At 42.9% G+C, this 19,189-nt stretch overlaps 1 protein-coding gene across 7 annotated transcripts in view; it reads right to left on the bottom strand.

Moving 5' to 3' along the window:
- CCDC171 (coiled-coil domain containing 171) overlaps positions 1–19,189 on the bottom strand; it is a 207,451-nt gene that overhangs the window by 25,801 nt on the left and 162,461 nt on the right. For all 7 annotated transcript variants that reach the window (XM_077921218.1, XM_077921217.1, XM_077921222.1 and 4 more), the window contains one exon: positions 548–700. In XM_077921218.1, the coding sequence (XP_077777344.1) occupies positions 548–700 (153 nt within the window). The remainder of the gene's footprint in view (positions 1–547; positions 701–19,189) is intronic.

The raw sequence follows: 19,189 nt of genomic DNA, 5'->3' as shown, positions 1-19,189 counted from the left end.
CCTGAGCGGGAAACGCTCCCTAGAGCTGGCTGGCACGCAGCTCCCCCCTCCCCACGCCACTATCCGTGTATAGGACGACCCCAGTTTTTTGACATGATTTTTGAGTCAAAAAACCTCGTCTAATACACAGAAAAATACGGTATTTCTTAATAGGAGGGAGCAAACCTTTAAAGAAACTTTGCTCCGGAATCATTGCCAAAGAAAAAGGAGATGTGACGCTATACTTTTTGATTTGGCAATCTTACACACAAGCATTCATACAGGACAAAAGGGTGACAAATTAATTCAAATGTTTCCTCCTCAACTATAAAGACTTTTACAGGGGGTGGTGATCAATTTGCTCTGAAGGGCAAAAGCCAAATTACAGATAGCGTAATATACTCCATCTTTCCAGCAGAGCTACGTAATAAATAAAAAACTGGGTTGTAATGCAACCCAGTTATGCAACCAAATGCGGGGCTCTGTAGAGCTGTGTGGCAGAGTAAAATTCTAAGGGGAGGGGGGATAAAATTATTATTTTTATTATTTTAAAAAAGCAGACACTTACCGAGTGCAAGCTTTCATTTTCACGAAGGCATGCTGTTTGGAGTTCTGATTTCAGAGCTGCAATGTGATGCTGGTGGGACGCTATTTCTCTCTCGAGTGTAGAGACTCTGGAGCACGCAAGTTGATAGACATCGATGAAACTTACAATCATTGCCTAAAGCAGAAGGAAAAGGAGTCGTTGTTATATACAAATGCTGGTATCAGGTCTGTGTCATCTGTGCCTAACCATGCTTCTGAAGAAGCAACATCTTATTATCTAGTTTGTATAACTTACTTGCTTACGAACACACTCCCCCCAAAACTGAACATCAATACTCGCCTCTTAAAAATATATCAGATTGTATACATTTCTGCCAGCGCTGCAAATGCTATTCTGTTAATCTCACAAAGCTTTCATTTCACTTTCTTCTACAATGTTTGAAGAATAATGTATTTGGATGTGTAAACAGAGCTTTCTGGACTCATCTCCCAGCTAATTTCACTCAGCGAAGCTCTGAAGAACACCAGAGAGGGAGTACGAACATTTTCAAAATGAATGGACTTGCTAATTCTCCCAACTCACCTTTAAAAAGAATTAGATTTAATTTGGCATGAAACTAAAGAAAGTTACAGACCTCTGAAAGTAAATAATCTGATTACAATATAGCTGGGAAAATAATTCTGTTCAGGTATATAGTGAAGGAATGTCCCAGCCGTGTAATATTGATCAGACCGATAATAAAGTTAACTGCACAAGAGAGTATAAATGATTTGGCAGTGCTGGTAACTTGATATCTGACCTAAATAGTATAACACTATTGGGATTATTGGACTTCTTTACAACTGGTTAATCACATTTTATAGTTATAGTTTCTCTCTGAAGTGACCTGTACTGATTTCTCAAATGTTAGAATAGCATTAGGGCTGATATAAAAAAAAAATCTATTTCTTTACTGAATAAACCAAGATTAAAACAAAATATGGTGCGCTCTTTAGCATGTTTCCTTTTATTCTGATAAAGTAAATGAACATTTTGGAATGATCAGGCTGGTAAACGTGTGTATAGACCAGGGGCCAGCAAACCTTTTCACCAGGGGGCCGGTCCACTGTCCCTCAGACCTTGTGGGGGGCTGGACTATATTTTTTGGGGGGAAATGAATGAATTCCTATGCCCCACAAATAACCCAGAGATGCATTTTAAATAAAAGCACACATTCTACGCATGTAAAAACACCAGGCAGGCCCCACAAATAACCCAGAGATGCATTTTAAATAAAAGGACACATTCTACTCATGTAGAAACATGCTGATTCCTGTACCGTCCGCGGGCTGGATTTAGAAGGCAATTGGGCCGGATCTGGCCCCCGGGCCCTAGTTTGCCTACCCATGCTATAGACCCTCCAAGTGTCCCTATTTTCCGCAGATGTTCCTAATTTAGAGAAGCCATTCCAGTTTCTGGTTTGATCCTGGAATGTCCCGCTTTTCCTTAGGACGGCCCTGATTTCAGCCGAGAAATGTTGGAGGGTATGGAGTTATGCGTCCCCCGAGCCAAGGAGATAAAAAACTATATAACCTTTAGAAGACATCTGAAGGCAGCCCTGTATAGGGAAGTCTTCTTTTAATGTTGAATGTTGTATTATATTTTTATATACATTGGGAGCTGCTCAGAGCGGCTGGGGCAACCAAGTCAGATGGACGGGGTATTGTTGTTGTTGTTGTCGTCATCATCATCATCATCATCATCATCATCATCATTGAATAGGGTGTCCCCATTTCCATTGGAGAAATGTTGGGGCGTAGGCGAGAAATCAAGAGTCCTGTTTAGCATACCATATCCCAACCATGGGATACGTGAGTGAGAGCTGGACCATAAAGAAGGCTGATTGCCGAAGAATTGATGCTTTTGAATTATGGTGCTGGAGGAGACTCTTGAGAGTCCCATGGACTGCAAGAAGATAAAACCAATCCATTCTTAAGGAAATCAGCCCTGAGTGCTCACTGGAAGGACAGATTGTGAAGCTGAGGCTCCAGTTCTTTGACCACCTCACAAGAAGAGAAGACTCCCTGGGAAAGACCCTGATGTTGGGAAAGATGGAGGGCACAAGGAGAAGGGGATGACAGAGGACGAGATGGTTGGACAGTGTTCTTGAAGCTACCAGCATGAGTTTGACCAAACTGCGGGAGGCAATGGAAGACAGGAGTGCCTGGCGTGCTCTGGTCCATGGGGTCATAAAGAGTCGGGCACGACTAAATGACTAAACAACAACAACATCCCAACCTTCGAGCTCAGCTATACGTGTTCCTCAAACATTTTTGAGGTTCAGTGAGTTATTATGCTCATCTCTAGAAGAAGCAGAAATATGATCATTTTGAAAGTATTCTACCTTGGGATGGAAGGGGATGATGGGTTGGGGAAAGAAATGCGAATTTGCACAGCAGATACAGAGAAGGAACTGTGTGTAGCGAAAAAGATCTTCCATGCAGGGGGTCACTCGCTGGCCTGGAACCACACACAAACTGCATTGTGATCACAGAATCACAGTGTGATTCTAACCCTTAGTGTGCTTTCAAACACTGCCTTTATTTGCAGGATATGGCCCAGATTGCTGTATTCATGCCTCGCTATCATATTAGGCTACGCACATCCTACTGCACACTATAGCTATATCAGGGATGCCAGATCACAGAAGCATAGAATTGGAGAGTTGGAGGAGACCCCATGATTCATCTATTTCAGTGTTTCCCAACCACTGTTCCGCGGCACACTAGTGTGCCGCGAGATGTTGCCTGGTGTGCCGCGGGAAAAATTAAAAAATTGAAAGATTTTTTTTTTTAAAGTCAAATTTTCGATTGGGGCGCCGTCACTAGATGACCCCTGGGGTTCCCTCCCTCCCTCCCGCTCTGCGCCTCCCTCCTCCTCCTCCTCCGGGGAGGCCCTTCCTGGCTCTCGGCCAAGGCTTGGCGGCTGCCACTCACTCACTCACTCGCCCACCCGTCCCTCCATCCCTGCACCCGGCCTCTCCCCCTCCGTCCCCGGCGCGGGGGCTGCCGGGATCCGCAGTCCCCTCGCCCTTGGGCTCCGCGCCCGCGCGGGGTGCGCAAACTATGTTTCCCAGCGTGGCCTGGCGGGCCGGGCGTTTTGTTTGAAGCGCTCTTCTCCCGGCCATGGAATGAGCGCAGCGGCGGCGGCCGGGCGGGCAGGGGCTCTTCCGCGCTGGAGATCGGGCGGCAGGATGGAGCCCGGGAATCCCCGCGGAGGCGGAGCGGCGGAGGCGGAGGCTGCCCCCCAGGTAGGGCTGCGTCGGGGGGGTTTTATTTTTGCAATGCTGCATCCGCGCCGGAGGGGACGCATCGGACCGCGGGGAGACCCCTTGGCGGGCGTGCAAGGCAATGCATGCGTGCAGGCGTTGCATGGAGTGCAGTGCAATGCAATGGCAACGCGGCGCCCTGCATGCATGCATGCAACTTCCACCGGCACTCCGGACTTGGCAGGTGAGGGGGGTCCCCAGTGGGCGGCAGAGAGAGCCGGGAGGGCGAAGGGGAGCCGGGGGGGAGCAGCGCTGCTCCCCGAGCCGAGCCCGGGGGGAAACTTCGGCGTCGTTGCGCCGGGTGTTGGAAGCGGAGGCTGGCGGGGTCCCCTCACCTGCAAAACCTGGTCGCCTCTCATATATTTCGTGCATTGCATTCATCGCCTGCTTTCTCCTCCAAGGAGCTCCCGGGGGCGCGCGTGGTTCTCCCCGTGTTATCCTCGCAACAACAGCCCTGCGAGGTGGGTCAGGCGAGTGGCCCAAGGGAGCACCCAGGGATTGTCCTGGCCAGGTGGGGTGATTTGAACCCTGCTCTCTGCCCGGTCTTCGTCCTCATTTAGCCCCCACATGTGCATGACTGTGCATGACTGAGGTTTCCCCCCCTCGTCTTGGCTATGGTGTGAGTCTGTGCTGTTAATTAATGGGGTTCTGCCTTCGGAGAAGATGAGCCAGCCCTCAAGGAGGTGATTATGTAATTTGCTAGCAATTCATGTCCCTCCCGGCGTGACGCTGCGCGCTGACGTCACGGGGCTGTAATGGTGGTGTGCCTCGAGATTTTTTTCATGAAACAAGTGTGCCTTTGCCCAAAAAAGGTTGGGAAACACTGATCTATTTGGACCCCCTACAATGCAGGAATGGGCACAACTCAGTATTTTGGTGCAAGCTGAAAGTTCCTCAGCTATTGTACTTGGGGGGGCTTTGGCTCACTGCTATTGCTATAACTATATATTGAATATAGTAAATCCATGAGCCTTGTTACACATGGTCTCTGTACTTGAAACACATCATTTGTGAATTATGTCAGTGCACAGGCAAAAGTCGCTACTGATTTGTACGGCATAGCTAAGGGAATTTTTAAAAACTGTTTAACAGAAATGCTTGTGAAAAAGCTTCCCCATCCCCTCAACTCCAACCACTAGATATTTCACGCAAAGTGTTGAAGAAACAATTCTTCTTAAACAGTTACGTTATGGAGAAACATGTTCCTTTTTTCTTACGTTAACTTTTTTTTTGTTCTCAATTACAAAAGGGTAATCTTTGTTCTTTTTTTAAAAAACACACACAGAGAAAGGTTAAAAACCATTTGTTCAATACTGTTCAAATATCAGAAACACAGACAAGTACAAATGACCAGATAGAACAGTACGTTATGCAATCATAAGAAACTATAGGCGTTATGAATCAACTGCAATCCAGTCTAATCTCCCAAGTGAAATTTAGACAGCGCTACATACATTTTAATTCGGACAAGTTCTTTGGGGTAACATTTCCTACTTTCCCAAAAGGAACCATGGAATTTTCAGTATCATGTGTTCAGAGACTCATATTTAAATCTCAGCGGAAAGATGATATTTCCAGTAGCTCACAGTATTTATTAGTGTGCTGCCAAGAATGGATTTATTGCTGACTCAGCACAAAGTAACCTGTGCGGTAATTAAGAAAAATCAAGATTTCTGTTTTTGACTTTTTTTCCTATAGACAGTAGGATGAAGAGTCTATAACTTCTATAATACAGAACTCCTTTTCTGTTTTACGGAGTTCAATACCTTTGTTCTTTTTTTACAATTCGTTTTAAAATAGTATGTTAAATTTCAGACTGAATATCACCTATCCTCTGCGAGGCTGTTTCTGCGGAGTCCAGCCATTTTTTAACTGATAGTCCATTTCTACCCTTCCATCCCAAGGAACCAGATTCCTCAGATGTGCCTGGTTTAAGGCGCAATGTCTGGACCTTTATTGTGCTGGTTAGCTGAAACGTTTATCTTCGGGCTTTGCCACATTTACACCACAAACGGGCATCACACAGAATTTACTGGTGCGAAATTATTCCCTTTGGTATAAGAATTTTTCATCATTTGGTATAAGAATTGCCAAAGCTCTTACAACCAAGCAGACAGACAATAAACCCCACATAGGTACATTCAAACCAAAAGGAAAGAGAGACACATTTGGAAACATCCCACCCACTTCTAAAAGGCCACAGATATTTAAAGGTCAAAAGTCTCCCTGGGGACAGCATTCCACAAATGGGGAGCCACTGGAGAAAAGGCCCTGTTCTCGTGTTGCCACCCTCCAGACCTCCTGTGGAGGAGGCACAGAGACATTTGCAGGGAAACCAAAATGCTTGTTTACAAAGCTATTGTACTACCAACCTTACTGTATGCTTGTGAAACGTGGACCACTTATAAACGCCATCTCCAACTTCTTGAAAGATTAAATCAACGGTGTCTCTGAAAAATTGTATACATCACTTGGGAAGACAGGCGAACTAATGCCAGTGTACTGGAAGAAGCAAAGATCACCAGTGTCGAAGCAATGATTCTTCAACATCAACTTCGTTGGACTGATCATGTTGTGTGGATGCCTGATGATCATCTTCCAAAGCAACTACTCTATTCTGAATTTAAAAATAGGCAGCGTAATGCTGGTGGTCAACAAAAGGGGTTCAAAGACTCTCTCAAGGCAATTTTTAAAAAATGTAGTATAAACACAGACAACTGGGAAACACTGGCCTGCGTGTGCTCCAGTTGGAGAGCAGCCTTTACCAAGGGTGTCATGAGCTTTGAAGACACACGAACTCAGGACAAAAGGAATAAACATGCTAAGAGGAAGGCATGTTTGGCAAACCCTCTTCATGATCCACTCCCACCCGGAAATCAATGTCCCCACTGTGGAAGGACGTGTGGATCCAGAATTGGCCTCCACAGTCACTTATGGATTCATTGTTAAAACTGTGTTTATGGGAGACAATCTTAGTTGGCTACCAAAGAAGGAGGAGGCACATGAAGAACGGCTTGGAGGATGATCTCAGGGTCCAGATCGGTTCATATGACAAGGGGCGGTCCTTGAGGCATTGTGGTCCTGAGCCGTTTGCACCCGGAAACTAATTGGCGGCCAGTGCAGTCGGAAGCAGATGGGCTTGTGCAAAGGTGAGCCAGGAAAGATCACCTGAATTCTGCTAGATTCACCTTCTGCTTGTAGTTTCCATGTTCTATTTTTTTAAAAAATAATTTTTTATTGGATTTTCACAAATATATTCCATATTGTAGACATAGAAAGAAAAAAAAAACAGAAAAGAAGCAAAAGTAAAAAATAAAAGATTCAACCTTTCAAATCATTTTGTAAATCCAACTGGACTTCCTCACATCTTCCGAACCCAGCGTTCTTTGCAATAAAGACATCAGCAATTTGTTACCTTATTTCATACCTTACTGTATCTTTCAAATATTATGTTTCTAAATTCAAAGTGTTATTTCTCCATTACTTGTATCTTAAAATAAACATAATAAAATTATTTCAAATTTCCACCTTATCTTTCTTGTGACTTAATTTCCAATTCACTAAATCAGTTTACTGAAGCTATAATTTCCAAGTCATGCACATTTTTAGCATTCATACAATTTATAATGTTTCTGCAAATAGTCCTTAAATTTTTCCCAGTCCTCTTCCATTGTCTCTTCTCCCAAATCTCGGATTCTGCCAGTCATTTCAGCCAGTTCCATATAGTCCATCAGTTGCGTCTGCCACTCCTCCAGTGTGGGTAAATCTTGTGTCTTCCAATACTTTGCAATAAGAATTCTTGCTGCTGTGGTTGCGTACATAAACAAAGTTCTATCCTTCTTTAACACTTTCTGGCCGACGACGCCCAAAAGAAAGGCCTCTGGTTTCTTAGGAAAGGTATACCTAAATACCTTTTTTAACTCATTGTAAATCACTTCCCAGAAGGCCTTCACTTTCGGGCATGTCCACCAGAGGTGAAAAAAGGTCCCTTCAGCATCCTTACATTTCCAACATTTATTATCAGACAGGTGATATATCTTAGCGAGCTTGACTGGGGTCATGTACCACCGGTATATCATTTTCATAATGTTTTCCTTCAAGGCATTACATGCCGTGAATTTCATTCCGGTGGTCCATAACTTTTCCCAGTCCTCAAACATGATGTTATGCGCAATATCCTGTGCCCATTTTATCATAGCCGATTTAACTGTCTCGTCTTGTGTGTTCCATTTAAGCAGCAAGTTGTACATTCTCGAAAGTACCTTAGTCTTTGGTTCTAACAGTTCTGTCTCTAATTTCGATTTTTCCACCTGGAACCCTATTTTTTTGTCTAATTTAAAAACCTCTTGGTCCATGTTCTAAAATCCCTGCGATGGCAGAGGGTTTGCCCCACCCTTCAGCAAAAGATTGGGGGGGGGGGGCAAAGTGGAAAATCCTGCTGTAGAAGAGAAACTCCAGTGACGGTTCTCGAGATCCCACACACTGCTTTCAAAAAATGGTGATGAAGATTTTAGAAGAAGAAGAAGAAGAAGAAAGAAGAAGAAGAAGAAGAAGAAGAAGAAGAAGAAGAAGAAGAAGAAGAAGAAGATTGATAGAGGAATGCAGCCTCTTGATTTCTTACTGAATTGGCAGTACTATTACAGGGAAACTAACAACAGAACATTTGAAAGTAGTCACTTATCATTATAAATAAAACCAACCCAAAAAAAGAAGGGTTATACTGTTCTTGATTAGAAAGCAATCATGTCTTCCTGAACCGTTTTTTACAACCCAGACAGATTCATATGGAACGTTCATTTAAAAACCGAAATCCCTTCCAGACTGGGGAGTATTGTAAGAATGTCAGTGGGGCAGGAAAGCTAGCCACAGCAATTCTGAAGGCTGAAGAATTTTAATTTCAAGCATTAAAAAGCCATTTTAAATTGAAACACAGGATGTAAGTTAATAAAGCCTAAAACATACACGAGGCTGCCAATTTTAGAGTAGAAACAGTAACAAATTACTCAGGAGTAACCAAACGCAAGGAAGTAATAAGAGAGCAAATGGTTCCTGAGTGACCCCCTTCCTGTCCTTTTGACCTTTTTACTTTTCTATTGTACATTATATTATATTCTTAAGAAAACATCTTATACAGATGGGGAAACCCAGCCAGATGGGCGGGGTGTAAATAATAAATTATAAAATTATCATAAACACGGTGGCAACAGAGTTTACTCCCAGAGAATTGGCCAATTTTAAGAAATGACCTCTGGGCTAATACCAACTTCCAGAAACAGCTCGCTGAACATGTACAGTGGTACCTTGGCTTACAGACACTTCAGGTTACAGACGCTTTAGGTTACAGACTCGGCTAACCAAGAAATAGCACCTTGGGTTATAAACTTTGCTTCAGGATGAGAACAGAAATCGTGTGGCGGCAGCAGCAGGAGGCCCCATTAACTAAAGTGGTACCTCAGGTTAAGAACAGTTTCAGGTTAAGAACGGATCTCTGGAACGAATTAAGTTCTTAACCTGAGGTACCACTGCATGTTGGAAGCTGCTCAGAGTAGCTGGGGCAACCCAGTAAGATGCATGGGGTATAAATAGAAAATTATCATTATGGAATGGGACATTCCTATTTTCATTGGAGAAATGTTGGAGGGTATGTAATCTAACCACCCATTTCTCTTTGTTATTCCCCATACTATTGAGATGTAGAGAGTTTAAAGCAAGGACTTTTCTTCTGAGTCTATGACCCCAGGGCCACCCTTGTTTAAACAGTTTGGTTCTTCAGTGAAGCCATACTGAGTTGATTCCCCCACCACACAAAATATCTTGACTTGGTCTTGTAGATCTTCTGACTGCTGGTACTACAGTGGTACCTCGGGTTACATACACTTCAGGTTACAGACACTTTAGGTTAAGGACTCCACTAACCCAGAAGTAGTACCTCGGGTTAAGAACTTTGCTTCAGGATGAGAACAGAAATCGTGCAGCGGCAGCGAGAGGCCCCATTAGCTAAAGTGGTGCTTCAGGTTAAGAACAGTTTCAGGTTAAGAACGGACCTCCAGAACGAATTAAGTTCTTAACCCGAGGTACCACTGTAATGTTCCATGTTCCTTCCTCCCGGTAAAATTCTGATAGGTCAGCAGTGGGGAACTGTTTCACCACAAGAGCCGCATTGCATTTGGGGCTCACCTTCTGAGACTCACATGGTCAGAGCTTCCAAGTGTCCCTATTTTCCAGGGACAGTCCCGGATTTACAGAAGCCGTACCGGTTTCTGATTTGATCCCAGAATGTCCCGCTTTTCCTTAGAACATCCCTATTTTAACTGGATAAATGTTGAAGGATACAGTGGTACCTCAGGCTACATACACTTCAGGTTACAGACTCCGCTAACCCAGAAATAGTACCTCAGGTTAAGAACTTTGCTTCAGGATGAGAACAGAAATTGTGCTCCGGCGGCGCAACAGCAGGAGGAGGCCCCATTAGCTACAGTGGTGCTTCAGGTTAAGAACAGTTTCAGGTTAAGTACGGACCTCCGGAACGAATTAAGTACTTAACCTGAGGTACCACTGTACGGAGTTTTGCGACCCTCGAGCCAAGGAAATAAGGAACTATAGAAGCTTTAGAATACATCTGTATAGGGAGGTTTCTTAAGGTTTAATGTTTATTACATTTTTATATGCGTTGGAAGCCACCCAGGGTGGCTGGGGCAACCCAGTCAGGTGGGTGGGGTGTAAACAAAATAATAATAATAATAATAATAATAATAATAATAATAATAATAATAAGTGTTGTTGTTCCATAGGATGTCCCTATTTTCATCTGAGAAATGTGGGAGGGTATGCCTTTGCATTTAATTAATAAGATGAAGGAAAGTCATAGTTATTGCCAAGTTTGAAGCAGCTCAAGAAGAATGTTCTAGAAAACAGAGCTCTCACTGCTCAAGTTGCTAAATGACTTCTTGCAAAGGAACTGTTATTATTTTTAATACTTTCATTCATCTATGGGGCATTAAAACGAACATTCTTTACTGCAGGGGAGGACTTTAGTAATGTGGCGCCCTGGGCAAGGACAAAATTTGGCACCCCCTAACTTTGAGTAGGTACCAATATAAATATAGGTATTATTATTACTATTACTATTACTATTTTGGGCCACCTCAGCTTAGTGCCCTGTGTGGCAGAACCACCCACACTGCCCTAAATCCGGCACTGTTTACTGTACCCAGTGGTCATTTTCCTGAGAATCTGTGACAACAGAAAATAGAAAACAGGCATAATTGAGGCTTATTCAAGATGTGAGTAAACACATTTATGCACTTAAGGATATTTAGCAGACAGTTGAAGAAGAGTTCCTTATCTGAACAGTTCATAAGAGTTAATATTAACTATAAACTGTAAAACTGAGCACTGATTTAAATATCATTTAAGTGAAGTATGTGTCTTTGTAGATGGATACATTTATTATTATTATTATTATTATTATTATTATTATTATTATTATTATTAGCAATATTTCTTTTTGCCAGGCTTTGAGTAGTCTAAAATTTTAGAATGCTGATGTTGGGTTGTATCCAACTAGGTTAGACCCATTGAAAGGTTAGACCCACTGAAATCAGGGGACTTGGTCACGCTTAACTGATTTCAGTGGGTCTCCTCTGAAGATGACTTAGCTGCACATCATCTAATATTATACATAAAACCTTCCACTATGCGGTAGCATTGGCGTTCAACTTTATAGCAATATCAACTTCAACAAAATTAGAGATTTTGGCCTTTCCCTGGCAGTGGGTGGTGAGGAGGATCGACTTTTGTCTAGACAAAGTTTTATCAACTGAACAGAAGCAGGAAAAAAAGAACAACAAATATCAAACCTCTAAGAAAGTTGTCATATATAAAATTATAATCATAAGCAGACCAATAAGATTATACAGGGGAAAAAACTGCAACAAAAATTAGAAACACAAAGAAGAGGTTCTTCTGCTTTTTAAGTAAAGAAAGAGAAGAAAATTCCAAATTAATATTTGCCTTTTAGGTTTCCAGCCTCCAGGAAATTCCTGAACTAAAAAGAATGTTAGTAGGTAATAAATTTACCTAAGGGCAATGTACACAAAGAGATGAAAAGGAACAAGAGAGGGAATAATAAATGTACTTCAAAAGAATGTGAGCCTAACTTTAGTGTAGCAAACTACTAGGATAAAAATCTGAAGAGACTACAAATATTGTGTTCACTGTGAAGTTTGCCCAAAAAGTGACAACAGGCAAAGAATGTTTGGTGCAGAGCTACGAAGTAAAATAAAAATGGCAGCCTGCATCTATACTGACTATTCTGCAGAAAGAGTGGTCCATTCTACTTCTAGGGCAACATTCGCACCATTTGTTTCCTTGCCAATTTGAGGGTTGTGTTGTGCTCCCCCCATCACGCATAGGAGGGGAACCCGTGAAGTAGTTACGGATGTAAAATATCAGTGCATATTGACAGTATACTGTAGATTTCTGCCCAATTTGCTGGCCTTTCATTGCAGGAATGGGGAAATTACATGCTAAAGGAAAACTAAGTACATTGTTCCAACGTTGCTCATTCAAATTCATTGTTCCACGTGCTTCAAAACTGCAGGAAAGATGTATGAAGTTGCCCCTAATCTGGCATAGAACATGTCCATGGCTTCAGAAAGAGTTTTGAAGGAAGAATTCCACGGATCATTTTGTTTTATTATTATTTGAGAGAGAGGCGGACATTGTGTTGAGTGGGCTGCCGAATTTGAATTCCTCTCGAAAGAGTATGCGTGAAAATGCATTCAGGTTTTTTCCTTTGTCCCGCAACTCCTTATAGCAGCTACAGAAGAGGCTATAAACTCTGAGGCATTTTCAGGCCTCAAAAGAGGCCTCATGGGAAACAACGTTCGACAGAAACTGCTTTTCCACAGCTGTTTGGTACATGCTTTAATGATCTGTTCTCCATGGATCTTCGTCTGACACTAAACTTGTGCTGGGCTTCACCTAAGAACGGCACATCCAAGTTAAATGCACCAGAAGGGAAGGCAATTCCATTCCAGTCCCCACACGAACACACACACACTCCAGGATCCTTCACTGCAACTGCTTTGAGCCAAACCCTGCCCTCTTAACTTCAGTATCAATTATGTTTTCACCCCTTCCACATCCCATCAAGGTCTTGGTGGACACCCAAAAGCTGAAGAGGTCAAATCAGTTAAGATCAAATGGGCACAAGATATAGGACACAATATACAATTTGAGGACTGGGAGAAGTTGTGGAAGGTGGACTTGAAATTTACAGACTGTTGTCTTTTGACAGAAAATTATATGAAAATGATGTATAGATGGCATATCACACCAGAACAAATGGCAAAAATGTACAAAACTGGGTCAAATACATGTTGGAAATGTAAAGAAAAAGAAGATACTTTGTATCATATGTGGTGGGAATGTAGAGAAGTTAAAAAATTATGGGAGATGATATATAACCAATTGAAAAAAATGTATAAAATGACATTCTTGTTAGGGATTTTAGGGAGAGACCTGCCAAGAAAAACAAAGAATTTATTTATGTATGCTACAACAGCTGCAAGAGTCTTGTTAGCACAAGGATGGAAGAATGAGGAAACCCCAACAAAAGAACAATGGCAAGAAAAACTGACGAGTTATGCGGAGCTGACAAAGTTGACATATAAATTACGTGACAAGAACAATCGTGACTTCAAGGAAGAATGGGAACTTTTTACAAATTATCTAAAACAACAACAAAATGATTTGGACTTCTTGGCAGGTTTTGAATAAACATCCCCAAATTTATTATTAGTAGAATATATGACAGATAAGGCAATGATATGTATAATTTTACAACATGCAGAGAATAATATGTGCAAACAAATCAGAGAGGGGAGCTGTGTGAAGTCTTTAGTGGGTGAGAGAGGGAGGGATGGGAAGGAAAGGGGGAGAAAAGTAATTGGTTACATTGATTGATCATTTGTTTTGTTAAAATATATATATATATATATATATATATATATATATATATATATGCAGGTTTTGGTGTCCTCGGGTATCTTCCCGTGTAAAAGTTGGGGTGTCTAGGCGACGTTTCGACGAGGTCTCACTCGTCATCTGCCTAGACACCCCAACTTTTACACGGGAAGATACCCGAGGACACCAAAACCTGCATTCCTGTACCCGTGAAAATCTACGAAAGCATATATATATATATATATATATATATATATATATATATATATGAATGAAAGATAACAGAACCAGTTTTAAGCCAGCTGTGCTCAGCTTCTCAGAAGGAATAACCCAAACAAGAATCTTCTGCCTGTTTCTTTCACATAGAAAGAAAACTTCCCAGAACACTCTTGAACCAAGCAGAACAAGAAAGATCTCCACATATCAGAACAATACTTTATGTACTAAGAAATGCAAACTGACAGACACCCCAAGAACTGAAGCTCTCCGAAGGATGGCAAATGGGCCATGAGAAGTAATGGCATGACTTCCTATTTGGGAAAGAATGGAGAGCACCTTTTTGAATTTGCAAGATGGAAAGGAAACTGCTTCTACTGAAAACCGCAGCAGACTGGCACGCAAGAGCCACTGTGGCATTTCTTGCCAAGTATAGATTGTCCTAAGAACAACATTGATTTTCTAAATTAAAGCTGTGGCTCTATGATGTCCTGTTACTGCAGACGAAGTTCCAATGAGTTTCGTGGGACTTGCTTCTGAGCAAACATGCTTTAATAGAAAATGCTGCATTATAATTAGGCGGGTTAGAGTGCAAGTGGAGAAATTCAGTGAAACTTCTCTCTTTAGAGATCCTAAATCAGCGTTTTGGTGTCCATTCAGAAATGGGAGGAGGAGGAGGAGGAGTTTGGATTTGATATCCCGCTTTATCACTACCCGAAGGACTATCAAAGTGGCTAACATTCTCCTTTCCCTTCCTCCCCCACAACAAACATTCTGTGAGGTGAGTGGGGCTGAGAGACTTCAGAGAAGTGTGACTAGCCCAAGGTCACCCAGCAGCTGCATGTGGAGGAGCAGAGACACGAACCCGGTTCACCAGATTACGAGTCTACCGCTCTTAACCACTACACCACACTGGCTCCACACTGTGAACAAATAGAAAAGGCATTTGTACCCTTGGTCACAGTTTCACGGAGCTGGGATTAGACTTGCAGCCTATTCTGGATCCTGCTGAAGAATCATATTTGCAGCTGCAGTGAATATTTGGGCTGCGATGCCCTAAAAGTGAAATGCAATCCCATGGAGGCTCACCTGCCACCTACTGTATTTAGGGATGGTTTTTTCCCCCTCAGCACCTTCTTAGTTTTACTTGTCTTTTAAAATGTTGATTGAGTTGTTTCGGATGGCTCCCTGCTGCTGTTTTTCTGTTATTTTAATTGTTGCTGTTGATTTATTGTACTATTTTATTTCTGAAAATTGTCAGTTCATGTTTGCACTTGCCAGTCAGGGAGTTTTCTTCTTCTTCAGATGAAGTTTTGAGGTACAAACAAATTAAATAATGAAGTTTCAGAGCTCCTGATGAGGAAACAGAAGGGCCAAGATCGTCTCTCACAACACTCCTGACATTACCATTATGTGTGATATCGCTGAACATTACTGGCAACTTTCCACGCACAACTTCAAGCAGATCCTGCATGCCACAGAATTTGCCATTTGAACAAGCACTGGCAGATGGTGCTGGAGGAGACTCTTGAGAGTCCCATGGACTGCAAGAAGATCAAACCTCTCCATTCTGAAGGAAATCAGCCCTGAGTGCTCACTGGAAGGACAGATCCTGAAGCTGAGGCTCCAAGACTTTGGCCACCTCATGAGAAGAGAAGACTCCCTGGAAAAGACCCTGATGTTGGGAAAGATGGAGGGCACAAGGAGAAGGGGACGACAGAGGACGAGATGGCTGGACAGTGTTCTCGAAGCTACCAGCATGAGTTTGACCAAACTGGGGGAGGCAGTGGAAGACAGAAGTGCCTGGCAAGCTCTGGTCCATGGGGTCACGAAGAGTTGGACACGACTAAACAACAACAAAACATCCCCCCCCCCATCTGATCTCTAGGGACATCTAGACCGATTATTCCTAAGAGAAAGGCTTTTGGTCTTTTTTTAGGTTCTCTTCCTGCTCTGCTAACAATAGCATTGCACTTTCATTAATTTGAAAATGGCACAAGTACTTTGCATCCAGCTGTACGTAAAAAAATGGGCGGGTGTTTAAAAAACAAGGAAACAGTGCCACTTCAAGAGACAAGCGAGGAAGCACTCCTTTCTATACCAGTATTAGTTAAATCTCTGCATTGACACAGGTGAAGTAAAGATGGGAAACCATGAATTTATTATCGAAGCGTAGGATGTTGTGGGGGAAACCAGCAATGCAACTTGGTAATGGACTGAACATAGAGGCAGGAAAAATGTCAATATGCAAATAGGTGAGCTAAGAGCCTTATTTCCTCATAGCATGATATAGAATATTGCCGCTGCTTCGTTTTCCACATAATGAGACAAAGTAGAATATATTGTAGCAGATCAACCTCTATTGGAAAAAGCACAAAACCATTTAAAATGCCAATCACATCATGCAAGATTCATAAAATAATGCACCAAGTGTTCTAGCGGTAATTATGTGGGTGAACCCAAACAGTACTTGAGACCACAAATGAACTAGTCAAATTATTATTAGGGGCCGTACAAGATGATTAACTTATTCAGCCCGTTGAAACACTTGCAGCCCTCTTTCCTTTCAAGTGGGACAAACTGGACTGGAAAAGATACGGCAGACATATTACTGAATTTCATAAAGCACCTGACATTTGCTAGGTGCTGCGCAAAAATTAAAAACACTACAAGTCCATTCCTTCAGGCCAATAATCTAAAAGTAAGGGCAAGATACCATACTTTTCCGTGTATAACACGCCCCCTATTTTGGGGACTCAAAATTCAGAAAATGGGGGGGGGGGAGATTCTCCAAAGTTTGGGGAGGATTGCCCAGTTGCTGAGCTTTTCGGGGGGGGGGGGAACGACACACAGCTGTTGAGCTTTTTTGTGGGGGGATGCCAAAAAACGCTCACCCACCAGACCGACAATGCTGCTTGCGTGCGTCGCCGTAGCAACCTATCCTCTGTCCCATCGCCGAAAAAGGAAGCAAACAGCCCGCCCACTTGCCGCAGCGACAGCCAATCAACACCAGCCCTTGCCGCAGCCACCAATTACAATCTCCATCTCGCGGCACCCACCAATCCCACATCCCCACAGTGCACTACCCATATATAAAAAGCTAAAGGTAAAGGGGGCCTTGACCATTAGGTCCAGTCGTGACCGACTCTGGGGTTGCGGCGCTCATCTCGTTCTATAGGCCGAGGGAGCCAGCGTTTGTCCGCAGACAGCTTCTGGGTCATGTGGCCAGCATGACTAAGCCGCTTTCTGGAGCAGCACATGGAAATTCCATTTACCTTCCCGCCAGAGTGGGACCTATTTATCTACTTGCACTTTGACGTGCTTTCGAACTGCTAGGTTGGCAGGAGCAGGGACCGAGCAATGGGAGCTCACCCCATCACGGGGATTCGAACTGCCGATCTTCTGATCAGCAAGTCCTAGGCTCTGTGGTTTAACCCACAGCGCCACCCGCATGTATAAGATGACCCATAATTTTGAACATGATTTTTCAATTAAAAAAACATAGTCTTGTACTTGGAAAAGTATGGTACCTTGGAGAGGATAAGGCAGGGGTACCCAGAGAAAGAGATCAAAAATTGATCTCATCATTGGGCAGGCACAGTTGAAATGTGTTCTTTTTACCAGCCCTGGCCGGCAATCTTGCAGCTCTGTTCTGAACAGGTTACCAGGATAAACCATACATGGAACGAGTCTGCCCCTGTGGTTTGATGGAGGTAGAAACTGTCTCTCATGTCTTGTTACGCTGCTGTTTCTACGGGGATATACGCTCCGTATTTATCACTCTCCTGTTATACAAAAATCTCCAAATGGGTCTGAACTTCAATGTCTAAAACTCCTGGTAGCGGACAAGGATCTAGAGATCACGCTAAGGGTGGACAAATTCTGTGACTGCCATAAAACTTAGGGAACAAGCTGTACTACCAAAATGATTAAGGTTTTAAACGACAATTTTAGGTTATATTCTAGTGATCCAGATTTAATATATATTTTTAACTGCCGCTATATCTGAATTGGATGCGCAACGGTGGTCGGCACAAATCTTAAGTTTCGCCTAATGCCTAAGCAGACAAACCTAGACAGCATCTTAAAAAGCAGAGACATCACCTTGCCAACAAAGGTCCGTTAAGTTAAAGCTATGGTTTTCCCAGTACAGTGGTACCTCGCAAGACGAATGCCTCGCAAGACAAAAAACTCACTAGACGAAAGGGTTTTTTGTTTTTTGAGCTGCTTCGCAAGACGATTTTCCCTATGGGCTTGCTTCGCAAGACAGAAACATCTTGCAAGTTTGTTTCCTTTTTCTTAACGCCGTTAATACAGTTGCGACTTGACTTCGAGGAGCAACTCATAGAAGTTGTGGTAGCCTTTTTTGAGGTTTTTAAAGACTTTGGTCATTTTTGAAGCTTTTCCAAAACTTTCCCGACACCGTGCTTCGCAAGACAAAAAAAATCGCAAGACGACAAAACTCGTGGAACGAATTGATTTCGTCTTGCGAGGCACCACTATAGTGATGTATGGAAGTGAGAGCTGGACCATAAAGAAGGCTGATCACCGAAGAATTGATGCTTTTGAATTATGGTACTGGAGGAGACTCTTGAAAGTCCCATGGGCTGCAAGAAGATCAAACCTCTCCATTCTGCAGGAAATCAGCCCTGAGTGCTCACTGGAAGGACAGATCCTGAAGCTGAGGCTCCAAGACTTTGGCCACCTCATGAGAAGAGAAGACTCCCTGGGAAAGACCCTGTTGTTGGGAAAGATGGAGGGCACAAGGAGAAGGGGATGACAGAGGATGAGATGGTTGGATAGTGTTCTTGAAGCTACCAGCATGAGTTTGACCAAACTGCGGGAGGCAGTAGAGTGCCTGGCATGCTCTGGTCCATGGGGTCATGAAGAGTCGGACACGACTAAACGACTAAATAACAATGCCTAAGCAAGGTCCTTGTGTTTATACCGTCTCATAACAATATATAAATTGTAAGTGTGGAAAAGAGACAGACACCCACACACGTATTTCTAAGTCTCTTGGGAAATGTTCCCCAAACGGCAGTATATATTTAACAGCAGTTTTCCCTGGCTTCGTTACCTATATATTTCTCTTCAATCCTATTCAACTTCATTCGATGAGAAATGATGGCATTTGGAAGATCACAGCGCTGTTGTGCTATTTTATACCT

This window comes from Podarcis muralis, chromosome 17, assembly GCF_964188315.1.
Source record: "Podarcis muralis chromosome 17, rPodMur119.hap1.1, whole genome shotgun sequence".
In the NCBI taxonomy this organism is placed as follows: Eukaryota; Metazoa; Chordata; class Lepidosauria; order Squamata; family Lacertidae; genus Podarcis; species Podarcis muralis.
This window is presented reverse-complemented; position numbering and strand designations above follow the sequence as displayed.